The sequence below is a fragment of the Cydia strobilella genome, chromosome 7 (assembly GCF_947568885.1).
Source record: "Cydia strobilella chromosome 7, ilCydStro3.1, whole genome shotgun sequence".
NCBI lineage: Eukaryota > Metazoa > Arthropoda > Insecta > Lepidoptera > Tortricidae > Cydia > Cydia strobilella.
In genome coordinates this window covers 8,078,878-8,100,220 of record NC_086047.1, presented here as the reverse complement: position 1 = coordinate 8,100,220, position 21,343 = coordinate 8,078,878, and the positions used below count along the sequence as shown (strand labels likewise).

The 21,343-nt window shown below is 37.4% G+C and overlaps 3 protein-coding genes across 4 annotated transcripts; all 3 read left to right on the top strand.

Moving 5' to 3' along the window:
* The first annotated feature begins 834 nt into the window (after positions 1 to 834).
* LOC134743125 (cuticle protein 7-like) lies at positions 835 to 8,118 on the top strand. Of its 2 annotated transcripts, XM_063676467.1 has the most exons (4): positions 835 to 967; positions 1,085 to 1,402; positions 7,338 to 7,652; positions 7,795 to 8,118. In XM_063676467.1, the coding sequence occupies exons 1-4, from the start codon at positions 956 to 958 to the stop codon at positions 8,062 to 8,064; spliced, it is 915 nt and encodes a 304-aa protein (XP_063532537.1). In that variant the 5' UTR covers positions 835 to 955; the 3' UTR covers positions 8,065 to 8,118. The 2 variants fall into 2 exon arrangements, with proteins under 2 accessions (XP_063532537.1, XP_063532536.1); XM_063676466.1 differs by lacking the exons at positions 835 to 967; positions 1,085 to 1,402 and adding an exon at positions 7,145 to 7,166 and having other exon boundaries at positions 7,284 to 7,652; positions 7,795 to 8,115.
* A 2,784-nt stretch (positions 8,119 to 10,902) lies between these two features.
* On the top strand, positions 10,903 to 12,811 carry LOC134742811 (uncharacterized). The gene is made up of 4 exons (XM_063675998.1): positions 10,903 to 11,032; positions 11,118 to 11,282; positions 11,693 to 11,859; positions 12,259 to 12,811. The coding sequence occupies exons 1-4, from the start codon at positions 11,021 to 11,023 to the stop codon at positions 12,809 to 12,811; spliced, it is 897 nt and encodes a 298-aa protein (XP_063532068.1). The 5' UTR covers positions 10,903 to 11,020.
* Positions 12,812 to 18,612: 5,801 nt separating this feature from the next.
* On the top strand, positions 18,613 to 19,889 carry LOC134743130 (cuticle protein 19-like). Its single transcript, XM_063676471.1, has 4 exons — positions 18,613 to 18,675; positions 18,932 to 19,204; positions 19,354 to 19,520; positions 19,728 to 19,889. The coding sequence occupies exons 1-4, from the start codon at positions 18,664 to 18,666 to the stop codon at positions 19,774 to 19,776; spliced, it is 501 nt and encodes a 166-aa protein (XP_063532541.1). The 5' UTR covers positions 18,613 to 18,663; the 3' UTR covers positions 19,777 to 19,889.
* The last annotated feature ends 1,454 nt before the right edge of the window (positions 19,890 to 21,343 follow it).

Sequence of the window (21,343 nt, the reverse complement as noted above, 5' to 3'; positions counted from 1 at the left end):
TAAACCTCAGTCGTCATAACAGGATTACTACTGGATTACAAAAATTTCATTTTGCAAACAATTAATCCCATAAACATAAGCGCTAAATAATTAAATAATTTCCCAACTCAACAAATACTTAGCATACATTTATTTGCAACAGAACTTCTTGCAAAACAAGTTTAGAAAGCAATTTCCTTATTTCGGCAATTTTTATCTCTTCATTTATTTTCTTACTACTTAAATATTTTGGTTATTTTTAATAGTCAAACAAAAATCTTTCCCCAAACCTATTGTCTCAAAAAGAAAAAACTTATGATATCGATACGACTCATACGACATATTTTAGGCGTGAGCTATCACAACCGCCATTTTGAAAAAATTCCAAAGACCAGACCAAAAAAAAATAATCATAGATTCTGGTCACAAAATTACATTACAATCGGTTGAGAATTGTGACCTGTAGAACATCCGAACATACGAGACCAAAATGCCCGAGTCAAAATTTAGACTCGGGCATTTTGCTACATATTAGACCTACATGCATACCTTCGCCACGCTTCGGTCAACAATATTTCGAAATATCAAAAGTTATAAATATAAACTGATTACAAACCTAGATATACCTTATTCCATTTTACAATGGAATTACGTACAAAGTTTCAGAGCAATCTAGCTAGCGGTTTTAAAATGAGAGCGTAACTACGTTTGTATGGAGAACCAAGCTTGCCGGGAACTCTGAAACCTACTTCGGAAATAGAATACCTACTAATTAGACGTTGTTATCACATAATACATCACAAACGCATGAAGCGCGCCTTAACCTAGGGCGAGGTAGCATTGAAAGCCCGCCCGACCACGCCCACTGAACTGAGTTGATTCGCTTAAATTTGACCTTCCTTAGTGCAAATTGCGAGTATATAAACTAGATCACGGGGTGTCACATTTATCATTCACATTTGTGAAACATACAAACATGTTCTCCAAAGTGAGTGCACAGAAATTTACATATTTATTTTCTATGACACTATGTTTCATTAATGTCCTCCTTGTTTAGCACTTGAAGCCATGTTTTAAAACTGTTGTGATACTTGTGATGTTACAGATCGTAGCCCTTTGCGCCTTCGCGGCTGTGGCCCAGGCCGGTCTCCTGGTTGAGCCGCACTACTCCTCGGCCGCCGCCGTCTCCTCGCAAAGCATAGTGCGTCACGACCAGGCCCAAGCCGTGGCCCACAAACTGGTGGCTGCCCCCATCGCCTACCACTCCGCCCCCACTCACGTAGAATACCACGCCGCTCCCGCTCACGTCGCCTACCACGCCACCCCTGCTGCCGTCGCCTACCACGCCGCGCCCGCTCCTGTTGCGTACCACGCCGCTCCTGCTGCTGTCCACTACACTGCTCCCATCGCTCATGAAGAAATTGTAAGAAAATCATTCTGGTTGTCTATTTACCTATGGGCTAACTGCCTTTAATCTTAAAATTAATAACTATTATTTACTTCAGGCCCACCCCAAATACGAGTACACTTACTCCGTGGCTGACGGACACACCGGCGACAACAAGTCCCAGCAGGAGACCCGCGACGGAGATGTCGTGAAGGGCTCTTACTCTTTCCACGAGGCTGACGGCTCCATCCGCACCGTGGAGTACACCGCTGACGACCACAACGGTTTCAACGCGGTGGTGCACAACACCGCCCCCACCCACGCCCCCGTCGTCGTGAAGGCCGCTCCCGTCGTCTACTCCGCTCCCACTTACTACCACCACTAAGCAATTCGACCAAAGAAACAGTTAATGATGACTAGTTAATTTATTGCAAATACATATATAATAAAAAAAATTGTATTTAATTATCCTGTATTTAATTCTTCACCCAGTCAATTTAATAATTATCCGGGGACAAAAGTTTTCGGCATTATTATGTTTTCTAGCGCAACACACACACACACACACACACAATCACACAATCAATTCACAGTTTTCTTTCAAAAAAAAACTCAGAATGGATTAATTACCAGTCGAAAGTTAAAATGTGTAGAGATAACGGATTTAATTCTTCGGTTGGCGTTTTATGTAAATGACGTCAATTCGCTAGGCCCTCTGAAAACGATAGACATACGAACGCTAGGTAATGTTGCTAGTGTTGCTACTAACTTTGCTGCTGCTGCTGCTATGTATACCACGTGTTTTTAGTCACTCGCGCGACATGTTTCGGAGAGCCTTGGTCTCCTTTCTCAAGTTGAATAGTTGAATGTTAAGTAGTATGTCTCACGACAGCTTAAAATCGAACAGCCAGCCCATTACCTATATAAATAGACGCGCCACCGAGCGACCGGGGGTATGAGATAGAATATTCATATAAAATTTGGGCAGCATAGGATTTTTTCTCTTTCGCTCTTATAAATTTCGGTATTTTGCCATCGCCTCCTACCTATGATGCCACCCGGTCGGTGATAGGACAAAGCATGGCACTATTTTCTCTTTCCTCTTACAGGAATCGCAATAAGACTATCTTTCTCTATCAAAGAGTGTCAGGCCCTTGGCAAAAGATAACTAATTGAGAACTAAACTATAACGTAACTATTAGATCTCGTATTGTTCTCGTATCTGGTAATTGTCATTGTCACGTTGTTCGAATTGACCTGTACGTGTGTGAGTGCAAGAGAGCGAGAGTTGCAAGTTGACGATAGACCTAAATATGAAAACGTATAGTATCTTCCGCATCATTGTACGATAGCGTAGCAAATCATTTTTAGGGTTCCGTACCCAAAGGGTTATAAACGGGACCCTATTACTAAGCCTCCACTGTCCGTCTGTCCGTCACCAGGCTATATCTCATGAACCGCGATAACCAGACAGTTGAAAGTTTCTGTTTCCGCTATAACAACAAATACTAAAAAGTACGGAAGCCTCTGTGGGCGAGTCCGACTCGCACTTGTCCGGTTTTTTATTTAACTTTAAATTAGACTACATATTTCGGTACATGTTTTTAGATCACATGTTTTACAAACAGGATTGTATACTAAATCGACAGCCACCCAAACACCAAAAAAATTTGTCATCACATCCCGATAGGTTAGGATGATAGTGTCCTCTTATGGCGTTATTCATAAACGCTTTACTGTAGGCCGAGCACATGATTGGCACGACAGTATCTCGCCGCGAGATAGACTACCCGTCTTTTACTAACTGTATTAATTAAAGGGGGACCAGTAGTCTATGTCGCGGCGAGATACTCTCGTGCCAATCATGTGCTAGCCCGGCAGGCCTGAATTAGATGTGAATCGTTTGTCTGTATCTCTGATTTTGACTTATGCATTTGTAAGAAAGGGATAAAAAATAATTTAACTAATTAAATCAGGCCCGATAGGGTAGATGATTTGGCCTTCACCGCTGGAGGGCTTCGTCACTTCTTTAATATTTATATGACACCTATTACAGTTTATTATTTATATATAGTAGTGTGACTACTTAAAAAAACACATTAAAATCACTACCTACATAGTATACAACAAAGTCGCCTTCCGCTGTCTGTCCGTCCGTCTCTCCCTATGTATGCTTAGATTTTTATAACTACGCGACGGATTTTGATGCGGTTTTTTTTAAATAGATAGTGGATTCAAGAGGGAGGTTTATATGTATAATTTGTAAAGGTTTTGTATGAATTAGTTGAACTAGCCGTGCGAAGCCGGGGCGGGTCGCTAGTACTTAATAAAATAATTTGATTTGTTCCCAAAGTTGTTCATAGATGGCAGCACCAATCTCTCTCGCTATATCGTTATTCCGCCCTGCTTGCCCTTAGAGTTGGTCAAAGACCTAGGGGTTCATGGCGTTAGCCGCGACAGCTAAAGACGCCGGTTCGGATCCGGCCTTCACCACTGGAGGGCTTCGTCACGTTTTTTTAAATATAATTATGACATCTATTACAGTTTATAAATCAGGCGCAAGTTTTATGAATAAGGGGGTTAAACGTCAAACTCTTATGAAAATATGACGTGTGCAATGGCAATTCCACGTTTTGTTCCGTCACAGCGTCACAGTATGTGCAGAGTTAGCGTCAATAGGTGGCTACTTGAAAGATGACATTTGGTATGCTAAATCAAGCTAAATATGGTAAAAATATAGAGCGACTAGAAGTTTTGTATGTTAAACTTCTACTCAATTCCTATCAACAAAAACCAGTACCAGACATAATATAAATATAAGGTAAACGTACTAGTGCTCGTCACGGTCCCAGTACATGGCATCTTTAAACTTAAATTATTGTCAATAATGGTGACAGGAGGGTGTTATCTAGTGGGTATTAGCATGTCGAGCACTATTAGTACGTTTACCTTATGTGTTACTTGAATATTCATGTCAAAGCCTGATATATTAGGCTGACGTATTAAAATGAGAGCGTAACTTGGCGGCGGCTAGGTTCGTGTGACTCTTAATCCTCTAGAAAACACGCTTACAAAAGTAACAATAGAAAGATTTGCTCTGAACTATCAACAGGGGCGATGTTGGCGTACACGATATATAGATTCATATTTTATAATACCAAAGATAGATATAACTCCGTAATAGATGGATACAGTCTAAGGAAAAAACGTGCCTCGAAAATCACGAAAATTTGATTCTCGATCAGATGGCGCCACTAGTTTTGGCCTACTCTCGTATAGAGGGCGTTGACGGTTTCGTTTGTTATTTATAATTTTAACGCATATCAGTAAAAGAACATGGGTCAAAATCATATAAAAAAATTAATGCAAATAAAAAATCATTTATCCATATTTAAATACATTTTAACGTATTTTTATAAATCTTAATTTTTAGTTTTAAAGTATGTCGATAGATGGCAGTGAATTTACAGTGGTTACAAAATTTACTATGACAGTACCGCTCTATCTTATTATATAATCTTTGATAATACCAAGTCAGTACAAGGTGAAATAGAAATGGTACATACAAAGATAGATATAACTCCGTAATAGATGGATACAGTCTAAGGAAAAAACGTGCCTCGAAAATCACGAAAATTTGATTCTCGATCAGATGGCGCCACTAGTTTTAGCCTACTCTCGTATAGAGGGCGTTGACGGTTTCGTTTGTTATTTATAATTTTAACGCATATCAGTGAAAGAACATGGGTCAAAACCATATAAAAATAATTAATGCAAATAAAAAATCATTTATCCATATTTAAATACAATTTAACGTATTTTTATAAATCTTCATTTTTAGTTTTGAAGTATGTCGATAGATGGCAGTGAATTTACAGTGGTTACAAAATTTACTATGACAGTACCGCTCTATCTTATTATATCCTCTTTGATAATACCAAGTCAGCACAAGGTGAAATAGAAATGGTACATATAATAATGATTATATAAATTTTCCCGATACATGAAAAAAAGGAGTGTTTAAATATGCGAATAGGTACAATAGGTGAAAAGGACTTATAATCGGACAAACCAGTCGAAGTGGTTAGTAATGACATAAAAAAATAAGTAAGCTTTTGAGTGCTCACTCCATGCAAAAATGAGCTTTGCGAAAACTTATTTATTATTATTATTATATTATATTGTTTAATACACTAGCAGCTGAAAGCTGATGCGTGTATATCACTGCACTTGTTTTTTTTACTATTAGGTCTATTAGTGTTCATTTTGTTAAAGATTTAAGCTTAATGAGTAAGCGAGTTTTATAAATGTTAGGTTTTACCATACCTCCCATGTACCTACCAACGTACCTACAACTTCTAATCTAAGTCTAAATCTATGGTAATAATTTATGTTACGTTTAACAATCCTAATTTTTTATTCATTTGAGAGTTAATCTAATACCTACCTATTTAACACCAGACATCCATCCATACTAATATTATAAATGCGAAAGTGTGTCTGTCTGTCTGTTACCTCTTCACGCTTAAACCGCTGAACCGATTTAATTGAAATTTGGTATAGAGATAGTTTGAGTCCCAGGGAAGGACATAGTTTTAATTCCAGAAATCACCTTTAAGGGGGTGAAAAGGGGGGTGGAAGTTTGTATGGGAAATCAATAAAAAGCATATTGGATAAAACATAAGCTACCCAAATTACTAACTCCACGCAGACAAAGTCGCAGGCAAAAGCTAGTACTTAATATTATAGATGCGAAAGTGTGACTGTCTGTCTGTCTGTTACCTCTTCACGCTTAAACCGCTGAACTGATTTAGTTGAAATTTGATATACAGATATTTTGAGTGCCGGGAAAGGATATAGGATACTTTTTATAAATGGTGTGGAAATTTGTATGGGGAATCAATAACCGCGGAACCGATTTAGATGAAACTTGGTATCGGGATAGTTTTAGATGTGGGGAAGGATATAGAATAATAAAATGCGATAGTAACTGTCTGTTAGCTCTTCACGCTTAAAGCGCTGAACCGATTAAAGATTTACTTTGGTATAATGGACATAGTTTGAGGCCCGGGGATGGACATAGGATGGTTTTTATCAACAACATCAATTTTAATATCGCACAGAGTTCAATGTGTCACCTTCGCATATTTGAATTTGCGTAATAAGTGTGCACTGACTTGCACGATATTGGTAAATTTTATAATATTACAGATCTGAATGTTCTTACAAACCGAACTATCCAAAATTTGATAAAAAGATACGAAAACGCACATCGCGATGAACCACTATTTAGAATTTTCCTATGTAAGACTTTACTATCGTCCACAGTGTAATGCATTTTTCGCATTTTTCTCAAAATCACGCCAAGTGCACATACAAAATATTTCCCTACATTTTATGTAGTTACACCTTGTCAAATTTGACCTTCTTGGACATATATTTATGTACCTAATGTGCCTATGGGCCCGTTTTATTAATCAAAAATATATTATTATTTTTTCAAGAAAGATTTTCTACTATTTGAGGGTTAAATATTTAAGAAAGAAAACAAGTAATTTGCACCACGCCCAGGCTATTCTTAGCATAAGTGCTTTCTAGGAAGAATGCGCGCTTGCGCACGCGTAACCCGGGCAAGGTTGTGCCAAAAGCTCGCTTGACCACTTCGGCCGCTGTCTCATACTATACTCGAGCATGACCTTACCCATTTGCAATTCGCATGTATAAAAACTAGGGCTTGTCTCTCGAAAATTATCATTTACATTTGTAACGTATCTGAGCAAAGAACAAAATGTTCTCCAAAGTAAGTCGAAAAGGATTTAAAAAACTACAACTTTTGAAATCATTTATTGGTATATTATTACAATATATAACATAAGTAGTATTCATGAAACTAATTAACTACCTATGTATTTTACAGATCGTTGCCCTTTGCGCGTTCGCGGCAGTAGCCCAGGCCGGTCTCCTAGTTGAGCCGCACTACTCCTCGGCCGCCGCCGTCTCCTCTCAGAGCATCGTGCGCCACGACCAGCCCCAGCTGGCCCACAAGCTGGTGGCTGCCCCCGTCGCCTACCATGCCGCTCCCGCTCACGTCGCCTACCACGCCGCTCCTGCGCATGTTGAATACCACTCCGCCCCCGCCCCCGTGACCTACCACTCTGCCCCCGCTCCCATCGCCTACCACTCTGCCCCCGCTCCCATCGCCTACCACTCTGCCCCCGCTCCCGTCGCCTACCACGCTGCTCCCGCTGCCGTCCACTACGCCGCTCCCGTCGCCCACGAGGAAATCGTAAGTTTTTCATATTTTGTATTTAGCTACGTTGCCGTAATCTACCTACCTAATTTTTTTTTTTTGGGATGCGAGAATATAAAAATTTTTAGGAATTTCTAGTTATTTTGAGCACAAAAATTTAATAAGTTTTCGCTTCCAGTCTCAGCCAGCCAAGTACGAGTACTCCTACTCTGTTGCTGACGGACACACCGGCGACAACAAGTCCCAGCACGAGACCCGTGACGGTGATGTCGTGAAGGGCTCTTACTCTCTCAAGGAGGCTGACGGATCCATCCGCACCGTGGAGTACACCGCTGACCCCCACAACGGTTTCAACGCCGTGGTGCACAACACCGCCCCCACGCACGCCCCCGTCGTCGTCAAGGCCGCTCCCGTCGTCTACTCTGCCCCCACTTACTACCACCATTAAGTCAAGAAATGTGTAGATTAAAATATTTAATATTACAAATATTTATTAAACTATACATTTAGCAATTACGTTTTATTCCGGAGAGATTCTTAGGCCCACTTGTACCATCCCACTAACCCGGGGTTAAGCGGTTAGATCGTTAACCAAGTGTCAAAATGTACTGGTAACCATGGCAACTTCAGGTTTAACCGGTTAACCACGGGATAGTGGAATAGTGCAAGTGGGCCTTAGTTATTAAATTTTACTTACAGCAATAATAAAAATCGTATAATTCCAACTACTTACGGCTTTACAACATTTTTATCGTTACCTGATCCTGGAAATATCTGACACCGCGGTACTTGACGTCCACTTCCTGATTGTTTCCCTTATCGGAGCAGGGTCTCTTTCATCCTCTAATGTAAAGCGATTGACACAAAATTTCACCTGATAATTTCTTGAAGCCCTTAAGAATTGAATGATCCTTCTTAAGGATGACTCACGCTAGACCGGGCCGTGCCCGGGCCGAGGCGTCCGACATGTCATTTTCTATGACGGCTGATCGGTGATCACTTGATGCTTTCCATAGAAAACGAAGGGCCGGAAGGTCCGGCCCGGCCCCGGCCCGGTCTAACGTGAGTCTCGGCCTGGTCTAATCTTTTGTTCTAAACAGACCTAGCTGCCATCGCATGGGCAAACATGTGTTAATCTGTACTTTTTTTTTATCTCACTCAGCTATTACTAAGCACAGTACTAAAACCCGGTTTTATTTTAAGTAGCAGTTTTTATATAGATAGATAGAACAACCGCAAATATCGAATTAGTAGGTACCAACCGAGTGGGACAATGAATTAGCAGCATCCATTGAATTGTGGTGATGCGATATTCTGATAACATTTGCAAGATTCCGCTCTCTTTCGTGAAATAATTATTATTTTTAGAAACGGAATCGGAAAGGGGAAGTTAGGCCAAAACAAGTGCTTAAAAAATAGTGATCCGTAAGGAAGTTTATTAGTTCAGATAAATAACAAATTAAGTACAATCGTAATGATTTAGTTCGGTTAGTTTCTATGTCTACTGAACGTAATGACGGCTGAAGAATGAATAAAAATAAATTATAAACATTATTTATGACAATCGAAAAGTATTATCTTAATTAAAATACCTATTCTGCATACTTATTATTCGATTTAACTAGTAACACTCTTCCGATATTAAGTGAAAAGGAATGTTCACAGCGTATAACGATAAAAAAAATCTTTATTTCAGAACATTCAAAATTCCATACAATATTGTTAGTACCATCGTTATAGCTATGTGTTAGTAAATACATTAAAAATAAAAACAAAACTTTCAACAATAAAATCAAAATCCAATAAATTTAAATAATGAATACAATAATGATAATAAAACTCGAAACCACTAAGTACAAACCGATTTTTCAATGTCACTTACGTGTGTCATGCGGGGTGGCTAAAAAATGTTACACTTGAAGGTGTGTGTAATACTTACGTATAATACTCAAAATATCAATACAATGACAAACGAATTAACTGAAAGTATCGAAAAGTATTACAACCAAAGTAAACCCTAGTTAGTTACCTACTTAAAACTAACTAGGTAACTAACTATAGGTTTTAAGTGAAACGTTTTGTTAAATTTAATTTTTAGTCAACTGTCCCCAAAAGCTGTGTCAATGGTTCCTTTGCTTTTTGATTGTGAAACGTAATGTGATGATACGATTACAAATGTTCCAGATAGTAATAACATGGATAAGGTATTTAATACAAGTGAGATTTATTTAGCTTTGCCAGCCTTAGTACCGTATCTTCATTTGAAAATTTAATGTAGAGTATTTTAAAGTTACACACATACCAGCAACCAGCAAGTAGGCTTTCCATAACGTTGTGTAAACGTGCCTATGTCGGTAAATACTTACCCAAACCCTCAAAATTATTTAGGTACGGAAAATTGAGCGAAAAGCTAGTCTGACACGATATTAACTTACAAGATAAAAATAAACATTATCTAACAGCCTAACAAAACGAGATATCTCTACATTTATGTAAAACAATTAGCCTCTGTGACAGATATTTTTGAATGCGAACTGTAGAGATATATATATTTGGAAAGTATTCCACGTTGGCAGATGCTTTTCGTACATAATTATTTATATGACTTTTTGAAAGCGAGTGCTAGTTATTTACATGTGAGAGGTGAAAAAGTTAAGGAATAGTGAAATAACCAAAGGCAAAAGGCTAAAAAGTCCAAGCTTTAGCAGGTTGGTATTTAATTAAGTTTTTAACTGCGACCTGTAGCCTACGTTACTCTTTCGATAATTGATTTTTATCAGGCCTCTTCGTGTAAGTTCGTGTGCGTAGAATTCAGTTATAATATTATAACACAATATTCATAAGTACAGTAGAAGACAAAAATATCGATCCAGACAAATGGCTCAAAAATTAATAAATACGACTATTGTCTAAGGTGTAAGAGCATACACATATTTTTAACTTTGTAAATGTATATATATTTATGCCCTTGACTGTACCTAAGATGTACCGAATATTCTTCAGATTCTGTTTTAGGCAAGCTGAAAATAATAATATAGGTATATACTTACTAAAATTGGTTCTTGTACAATGCCCCAAGGTAACCCTTGCTACATAATATCATACCTATAATAGTATTTTAATACCACACACGTGCATCAGGTTACCAGCCAACATACCTATATGTATGACGCGCGTTATTATTTTTTGAAGTCTAACTATTGGTTGCATTAATATTTTGCCGGAACTTAACGAATGACAGATCCGCTCTATTCTATCCGCATCTTGATCAGCGCTCGATGACAAAGACTTAACAATTTTTACAATAGGAATTGGAAAAGTATAAATTGGTTAGAAAATCTACGCACAGTCAACAGTTCTTTCTTCTATTCCGTTTAGGACGGTACTAAACCAAGTGAAACAAAATGTCTGGAAAGGTAATAAATTAAGTTAAACCTCAAAGTATATATATTTTGTATTTCTTAATATTTAATTTACATTACTTATTTTTATATATTTTAGGTCTTAATATTCATTTGCTTCGTGAGCACCGTGGCCGCAGTTTTTATCAGACCAAGTGGGAACAAGGGATCGGACGTCGACATCAACAGCCCTAAAGGTTGGCAAATGGTGAAGACGTATCATCCGCCGAGCTCTCACGACTACTACAAATATGACTCTTATTTCGTGAGTACAAATACAAAATGTACTAAGTATTATATTGTACACCCAGCTGCAGTGCCTGGCCACTTTATGAATACAATAAAGTACAATTAAACCCATAGTTATTCACTACTGAGACAACTGTTACATGGAACTGGATTAAAGTACTATTAAACCCATAGTTATTCACTACTGAGACAACTGTAACTCCCATGTCCGTCCACATGATGTCCTAATTAAAAATACATCACTTTTGTGCACTATTAGATTTTATATGACTAAATATCTGTTGAAAAATCGGGTAGTTCTCAGTTGAATAGTTTTATTTATAGATGATGAAAATCTATAAAGATGGTAAATCTGACATAATTAACTTCATAATTTCCCGGTCGTTAATTTCTAGTCGGTTTATTAAAATTAAGCTCCTATTGCAGACGTATCCTAAATATAACTTCGAGTATTCGGTGTCGGACAAGAAGACGGGTGACCACAAGCACCACAGGGAGTCTAGGGATGGTGACCGCGTGCGAGGGGAGTACAGTCTGGTTGAAGCAGACGGTTCCCTGCGCAAAGTGGAGTACGACGCCGATGACCATAACGGGTGAGTGTTTATTCCTTAAAAGCTATGTGTGTGCAGATGAACAAACACGATATCCTGTCATCTATTTCAAAAATAACTAAATGCCGTTCCTTCTTTTTTATGAGGATCAAATGACTTTATTGGACTAAACTCATATATAAAAACTGTAAACCTACAGAAATTTGAGTTTAACTCACAGTAAACTTTTTGGGAACTAAAGATATTTCTTAAGGACTAAATATATCCACTCTGTTTCATAATATATCTAGTACTTATGGATATGATATGGAACAACATTGTTAATTTTCTATCTAGTGAAAATATATTATGAAAGTTTAATATTTTGCTACGATCCTGTAAGCTGTATTCTTATACAACTGTCATATTATTATTTATTATATTCGTTTATTTTCTCTTCAGGTTTAATGCAGTTGTGAGCAAAACTATCAATATGCACGGAAATCATGCTGTTTCCTACAGCGGTCACGCTAGACATTTTTATCCCGTTGGTCATGGCGTTAAAATTAACCACTATTTCCCTGGAAAGGATTACAAATACCATCAAACACCAAACATGGATAATGTAATTGTTGAGGAAAATAACAAACCTGCAAATGAGATTACATCTGAAAACTCCGATGATATTAAAAGTGAAGGCGAAGATAAAGTTTCCGTAGTTGAAAAAGTAGGAGAAAAGGAAACGCAACCAGCTGTCAAGGTAGAAACTGAACAAACTCCCGTTAAAGAAATGCCCGCCGTTGTATCAATGATAATGGAAAACGCTCCGTCTGCTGAAATGCCAGCTGCAGAAGGTATGGTCTTGATACCAGTATCCGCAGAATCTACTGATAACGTCCCAAAAGAACCTGTTTCGGTAACCGAAGAACCATCAAGTAAGAAAGATAATTCCATGTTAGACTCTGAACAGGCTTCCTCATATTACCACTCAAGAATTTACTTTGTAAGATATTAATCAAAAGTTTGGTTGTTTTTATTATTTATTTGTTGTTGGGTTGTAAGATATTAAGAGTCATGTAAAGTTACCGGCCTAGGTGTAAAATGTTGTTGAAGTAAACGATAAGAATTTCCAGGTGGTTATGTTATTGTTATAAAAAGAACTGTAAAAAAAGAAAATAAAAACTGAATTACATATATATGTTCGTTTTTGTACACGTTAACGTACGTGCACTATAGAGTGCAACATGCAACATGTTTTTAGCTACTGACTTAAAGGAGCTTGTGATTTACATTGCCTTCTTTTTTAATAAAAAAAAAGGTATTTTTGTAAGGGCTAACATGTAGGATAATTACAAAACACTATATTCAGGAACTCCCTGGAGTCAAGCACCAATGGTTTCGGTTTATCATCTAAATACACACCCTTCATATGCCAATTTGCTTTATAAATTTAAAATAACAAAAAATAAAATAAAAATATGTTGCTGAATAAAACATTTTATATTGTTTTTAAAATACCACAGTATTTTATAGTGTAAGTAATAAACTTTTTCCCAGACTAACAACTCAAACATATAAAACTTTCATCCTTAATATTTAAACGACCACTTCACGACCCACTTACAACATTTTACCAGTAATCAGTGTATGTAGTGACATACTCGTAATTATAACGTTAAAACGTTACTTAACTGGGTATCTAATTACGTTTTACAGAAAAGTTAAGTATTTTGAAGAGTAATGAGTCCGAAAACTTATTTGCAACGTGCGTTTTGAGCCAGACGTTGCACTTGTAGCATTTGCGTACGCATTATTATACTTATATAAAACTTCACAGTATGTTTAGCTCGCAGACATATATATCCAAAAAGATTACGCAAACGAACCTTTATTACATGGCAACAAAACGATTATTATGGGTACGTATTTGCAATTTGCTGGTTTCTTAATTTTGAACAGTGCTTCAACTGTTACATTTTGCAAGAAAATGTGTTTATTTAAAAAATGCGTTTATTGTCTATTAAAAATTCAAAAGGGGTAAAAAATATCATCAGTATAGCGACGCGGCCGTAATTGAGCAGACTATTCTGCTTTGAGCCCATGAGTGTCAAAGTGAAATAATAGAAAAGGACAGTTAGTAGGATATTGATTAGTGCGTAATTTCCATAAAAATCCAATATCAAATAGATGAAACAAATAATAATATGTCCCATTACCTGGTCTATCGATTAAAAAGTATAATAAACATTTAAAAAAATATATGTATATACCTAATAGTTGTTTTGTATTAGGGCTCGTAAAAAATTGTTAGGTGGGTTGTAGGCGTCCGGTGTTTTCACCGGATTTGTCCGATTTACGCGATAATGTCTTGTATTCTTGGGTGTACCTGTCGGTAGCCACATACAAAATTTGACGTAGTCACGTAACACGGTCCATTGTCCGGCGAAAACACCGGACGTCTATCACCGGCCTTATTGACGGATTTACAAACATTTCCATAACTTACATTTTCCATAACAAAACAAAAACAAATTGTGATGAATGCGAAGACTATTAGAATGTATGTCTATGGTGTCGCTATGTATATAATAATACGGTTTCGCAAGCCGCAATTAGAGACTAGATTATTGCAAATATAGTGCGTGAATACTCTTGAATACTTTGTTTTAGACAATGACAAACGCCAATGGTTTATCATATTTAAGTATGACATGATTATTGTTCCGACTTGTGTTCTCTTGACCAAGTTGTGACCATTGTATTTATAATTAGTGTATTTGATTAAATCCATGTTGCCAATTGTTGCCATGTAATAAAAGTTAAAGGGAAAATCTATAAAAGTGCAATAAGACCTGCTCTTTTGTATGGCTCGGAATGTTGGGCAACATGCAAACAACACATAAACAAAATGCATGTCACAGAAATGCGCATGTTGCGTTGGTCGGGAGGAGTCACACTGTTGGATAGAATCCGCAACGACTATATACGAGGAACTTTTAAAGTCGCACCTATATCCGAGAAACTTAAAGAAAATCGTCTCCGGTGGTACGGGCATATCATACGTCGCCCAGAAGATCATATGGTCAAGTTAGCCTTAAATGTGCCGACACAAAGGAGAGGAAGTGGAAGACCACCTGCCACTTGGCTGACGACAGTCGAAAAAGACATGAAAGATGTTAATACAGACGCTGAAATAGCCAAAAACAAGTAAATGGGAAAAAGGTCAAGGAGGAAGAATAAGTATTTGATTAAATCGTTGTTATTCCCCTCCCCAAGATGACAACTGTTGACAGAAAACGTCATCATCATCATTAACTTAAGAGTCGTGTTGGATTATAGTTAAACTTTGCACATAAAATGACATGAGGTATATACTAGGTCTGTAATTAGTTTATATAGCCCCAGTTTATAAAACAAACGAAATAGAGAAAAAACAAGTTTTGTATGAAAAACTTAAATTCGCTGTAATTTTTTAATTATGGTATCTGAAGCTACATAAACTAATTACAGACCTAGATATACCTTATCCTATTGTGAATACAAAGTTTCAGATCAATCTCGCTACTCGTTTTAAAATGAGAGCGGAACTACGTTTGTATGGAGAACCGAGCTGGCCGGGGACCCTTAAGAGTTATTCTCTTGTCGGTGGAGTATCTTCCAGCTTTCCCTATCCTGCGGCAGCTCTTTGACTGTTTGATACGACACGACCCGTTATGTTTAAAATTCATTTGTTTACTTTACATGTCCGTCTTTGGGTCACAAACTTACATAGGCATGTGTACCAAATTTCAACTTAATTGGTCCAGTAGTTTTTGAGGAAATGGGCTGTGACAGACAGACGCACGAGTGAACCTATATAAGGGTTCCGTTTTTTCCTTTTGAGATACCGAACCCTAAAAATCGCTACCTACTACTAATACTAACACAATCGAATACCTACATAAGTGTTACAATCATGTACAAGGTCAAGGTTACAACGAAGATTACCTACACATAAAAAACGTATAAAGTTTTTACACCAATTTAATTTCGCTTCGACAATTAAAGATTCCATTTAAGAGAACGAATCAAATTTTAAATTTTAAGGTTGAATCGAATGAAATATTTTATACTAAACCTAGCGTTATAATATCGAAATCGAAGCCCAACGTTAGATGATTTATAACTATACTTTATATCTTTATATCAGCTTAAATACAGTCAACGCTTGTTGGCAGTTACTATAAAAAGATCGTATCTTGTAATGTCATGTCATGTTATGTCTAGTAATGTTTGCAGTACATTGCTGCTCGGTAAATTTTGAAAAATTAATTACGTGGTCATAATAAAGTGTAACTTAAAAAAAACTTCTTAATGAAAGATTACACGGATGAATTCTATAATTATGTGAATTAATTTATTGCCCGTATTGGATTTACACACTGTATAAGTTCCAGTACTCAAGTCTAGTTATGTAAACTGGTAGACTAAATATCGTAACTCGTAACACGTCCGGGATCAACTTCGATTCCTGTCATTTATGTACGAGAAGTTATCAATTGTAACCTAATTCTGATTTGACATAATGTTGCTACAAGTATATTTCGTAATAAGAACGAAGTCCGATGTCCAGTCCAGTCAGCAGATGCCCAGAGCTACCGCGTTGTAATCGGTTGACGATTTCTTAGGTAGGTACCAGTATCGTCTAAAGTAGGTTCAGTTAAGATCTTTAATATACTGTATGTAACCGTAAAAACCTTAGTTTTAACTAGGGAAAACGCCGTTTCCTTAGTTAAAACTAGTTTTCCGAAAGACCTCGATGAAAACTAGTTTTGACTAGACGATGCATCGTCTTTTTGTTATAACGTTCTTTTTTTTAATTAACATTATGAAGTCAGTTTTAGTCACGACTAACCTAGCACGCTCCTCCTCGCTTCGCTCGTCGTCGCACCTACCTACCCTGACCTGACCTAACATATCCGTCGCGTCGCTTATTTTATCAAGGAAATAGACGGATACAGCTGCGGCATCAAAACTGCAGTTGACCTGTCACCTTTATATGATAGACATTAAAAATCGGCCAAGTGCGAGTCGGACTAGCGTACAAAGGGTTCCGTACCGTTACGCAAAAAACGGCAAAAAAATCACGTTTGTTGTATGGGAATATTTATTTTATTCTGTTTTTAGTATTTGTTGTTATAGCGGCAACAGAAATACATCATCTGTGAAAATTTCAACTGTCTAGCTATCACGGTTCATGAGATACGGCCTGGTGACAGACAGACAGACAGACGGACAGAGGAGTCTTAATAACAGGGTCCCGTTTTTTTACCCTTTGGGTACGGAATCCTAATAAGAAAAGATTAATCAAAGTTTTTGCAATCTTCTGCGTGAGATGATTTCAAATAAATATTTGATAAACGTAAACAACTTATTTTTAATTGTGATTGTTTTGAGCTACCATCACCATTAATTGACATAATTATCTGTCCTTGAAACGGTGAATATTTTACTTTAGTTTAGTAGGTACACTCTTTGTTTAAATTACAGGAATCTAAACACGATAGGACAATCCTAATATTCTACTTAATTTTATAGATGCGGAAGTTTCTACCTTTTGATATTTGTTGCACAATCACACTAAAACAACTGGATAAACTTAGCAACAACATTAGGTATTTTAACGACTCCCAGATAGATGAAGTCGCGGGCAGAGGCAGTTATGTATGAAATGATGTAAAGCGGTTGTAACAACAACAACTAATAATCATAAAATCAAGTGCACTCAAGTTTGACAACGTTCTCAATAAAGGTACCGTTCGGATTGAGACTACGCCAGCATTCCTGCTGCACTAATACTGAGCGATATTGCTGCCGACTGCATTTTTTTATACTAAGTACGTTGGTGGCAAATAAGCATACGGGTCGCCTGGTGTTAAGCAGTCTCCGTAGCCTATTTACGTGGAGTTACCTACATATGCGCATTGCCGACCGTAACACTCCGCACCATCGTTGAGTTCTGGCAACCTTACCTACTCACCGGCAGGAACACAACACTATGAGTAGCGTATACTGTTATTTGGCTGCGGTTTTATGTACGGTGGAGGTATTTCCCCAGTTGGGCTCTGCTCTAGATCTGGAATGACATTCACAGTGCCCATACCTCTCTTTTGGACGTAGTTTAAGGACATACCCAGTCCGCATTGCTGCCGCAAATGTCAATAAATTGGGCAGCTACATCAATGTTGACATTTGCGGCAGCAATGCAGTTAACAGTAATGTCGTGCTGCAGTAATGCTGCTTACTGTATCACCGCAGGAAACGTCAAAAAGGTGATTTTAACTAGACTAGATGAATTTGACTTTTTCTGCAGTAATGCAATATAATGTCGCGCTGCAATACTGCAGCACTAATGCTGGTTTAGTCTAAATCCGAACGACACCTTAATTATAAACTTTAAATTTTTATTAAAGTCCTACTTACCTTTTTTATTTTCTAGATTTTATAAAAAAAAAAAAACAATTTAAACCTATTAAGTCGAAACCTTGAAAGAATAAATTATTTGCTGTAGGTAATTATTCGTACCCATAATATTTTAATAATGTGTCATAGACAAATTAACTTCTACATAAAAAATAAAAAGGTATTTATTTACTGTTATCAGTTTGATCAGCCTCTCACTGTTCATTTTTCTGTCCATACTATAGCCATATCACGTTGCGACATCCTATAAAGTGAGCATATTGGCAACGCGGCTATTGCTGTGATCTGATCCGATATCTCAGGGAATAGAGCCCCACCACCGCTTTTATGTTTTGTTTGTTATATAAAAAGAGTGCTCCATCTGAGCTATACCAGTCAGGTACAGGCGTTTGTATTCAGAGCAAAATGTTCTCCAAAGTAAGCTCACGTTCATAAATTGCGTAACTTACGCATAGGACATTCGCTTAGAGGAATAATATATTTTAATACTTTTTAGTTGGGAATTCAGATTAATTCCTTTACATAAAATCCGCTACTCAAGGGATATCTGAGTTAAAAGAATTCAATAAACCACATTTACATTTATCTTATCATTTCATATAAATTCTAATTTTCATACCTATCTAAATGTCCAATGATAACATCATTGTAAAACCGATTGTTTTTGTATCAGATCGTAGCCTTGTGCGGTTTGGTGGCGGTGTGCCAGGCTGGTCTCCTGCACCATGCCCCAGCGGTGTCGCACCAGAATATTGTGCACCACGAACAACACCACGAGACCCCGGTGCACTTCGTCCATGCCGCTCCTGCTTACCACGCCGCTCCCGCCATCCATGCTGCCCCGATTCATGCCATCTATGAAGCCCACGCTGTCCATGCCGCCCCCACTCATGCCGTCCACGCCGCTCCTGCTCACCACGAGGAGGAACACTATGTTGATGAATACGTAAGTTATTCTTATCTCATTTACTTTAATAAATACTATGTACGAGCAGCTTCCTCTAGATAATTATGCTCGGCGATTTTGATTTAGACACATAAAAGTGTGTTGTCTAAAATAACCCTCAAGTTAAATTAAGTCATGAATTATTGCAGGCTCATCCTAAATACGGATACTCGTATTCCGTTGAGGATCCCCACACCGGCGACCACAAATCCCAGCACGAAACCCGTGATGGTGACGTCGTGAAGGGCGAGTACTCTCTGCTGCAGCCCGATGGCTCCTTCCGCAAGGTCACCTACACCGCCGACCACCACAACGGGTAAAAAAACGTTACATTATTTCAATATTTGCGAGTGTAATTTTGCTAAGTATAATAATTATAGCAAAAGTGGTTCAAGTGCAGACAGCTGTGAGAACACAGGTGAGAATGTCCCGTGCATTTATTTGTTCTAGACGGTGCAATACGTGTGTATGTTAACTCAGTTTCTATAATTACTTTGTTAAAACGTGCTTTGTTTCTCGGCAGATTCAACGCTGTGGTACACAACACCCCACCGGTCATCCATCATCATTAAGAAGGCCCGTTTACCCAATCTGTGATATTAGAGTTAATGTGTTCTAGTTTTGTCACTAAGTCCAGTCCCTAAGTCTTCCATGTGTTCTCATTTCCATTAGTGCGTATCATATTATTTTATTATGAAATTTCCTTGTAGCAAGTGGTTTGCAAAGAGTAACCGCATATCTTACTTATTGCAGACACGCCTTTATTACTCTTAGTGTTATAGTTCTTAGTACTGAACGGTTAGAACATTATTTTAGTTACGGTTACCACTTTGTAATATCTATTGAGTTCTTTGATGCTTTTGTAAATAGATACTTCTTGTATATTAGTCAAAATGTAGCCAATAAAAATCATGTTGATAAAATTAAATAATTTTATTTCTTCTTTCGACACAAAGCTGTTATGCGTCCATTCCTTAAGAGTAAGGACAAATCCCGCACTTTAACAATGCAGCTAATTGAAATTACAGTGCACCAGAGCGTGGGAACTATCAGATGAAAATGCATATCAGCCCATTAGCATACAATGTGCGAACCAAAATAAGGAGTGAAAGCCGCGAACCTGCGCCGGTTCTGCTGTAGTGAAACTATGCATTAAGTACCTTTACTAGATTACAATATTTCGACATTCCGCAATCGAGATCGCTCGGATACACTAGGATCTAGGAACTGTTAAATGTGGTAATAACTATAAATATCTAGTCGACATGGGAAAAACTACGATTTTATATTGAACACGTACGGCTCGTACTTCTTCCAATTTTGAGGTTTTATTCTAAGCGGCCAATAGTTAAAGATACCTATGTACATGACATAGAGTTAAAGATTATGGCTTCCTTTAAAAGTATAGGTACTTAAGGATGTGTGGAGCTAAGCACATATAGACACATTATAAGTGTACCTTATACTTATAATGTATACTTATAACCTAACTAAGGAAAGTGTAATCTTACAATATCAGATGAAGCGTTGATGAAAAATTGTTGCTGGTTTTCATGGTATGAAGAGGAGTGATAATAAATTAATGTATTTTTATATTCTTAAATACTTTCTGCTGTGGGGCGACGATCAAAACAAATTCTGAAAATCTTAGAAGAGCATTTTCAATGTGTTTAAGTCGAATTAAAAAAAAATGATTACAGGAATAAATGAACACGCTTAACCCTCATTCGTAAAATCCATTTTTATTGAGACCATCGGGAGAGTAAGCTGGCAGTAAGAAATTCGCGTTATTTTGTTGCCATTAATATTAATAACTGTGTTATCTAGTTTATCCTTTGTCATAGATGTGATTAGCTAACTGCTTGTGTGCATACGTAAAAGTTATAATTGTACCTCACAGGTTAATAAATAGTAAAAGATTAAGTAACTTTAACTTTATGCGAATATAGGTTCGATAAGAAAATTAGGCGTTATAGTCCATAACTTTAAGTAAGTATGTCTACAATGGTGAAGTGAACCTAATTGCTGCTTATGGTTCCGTTATCAGACAAAATGACAGTAGGTAGTAGGTACCTTAAACTAGAATCGGTTTGAAATTGAACTCGTGTCTTGTTGTCTTGCTTACAGTCATCATTTTTA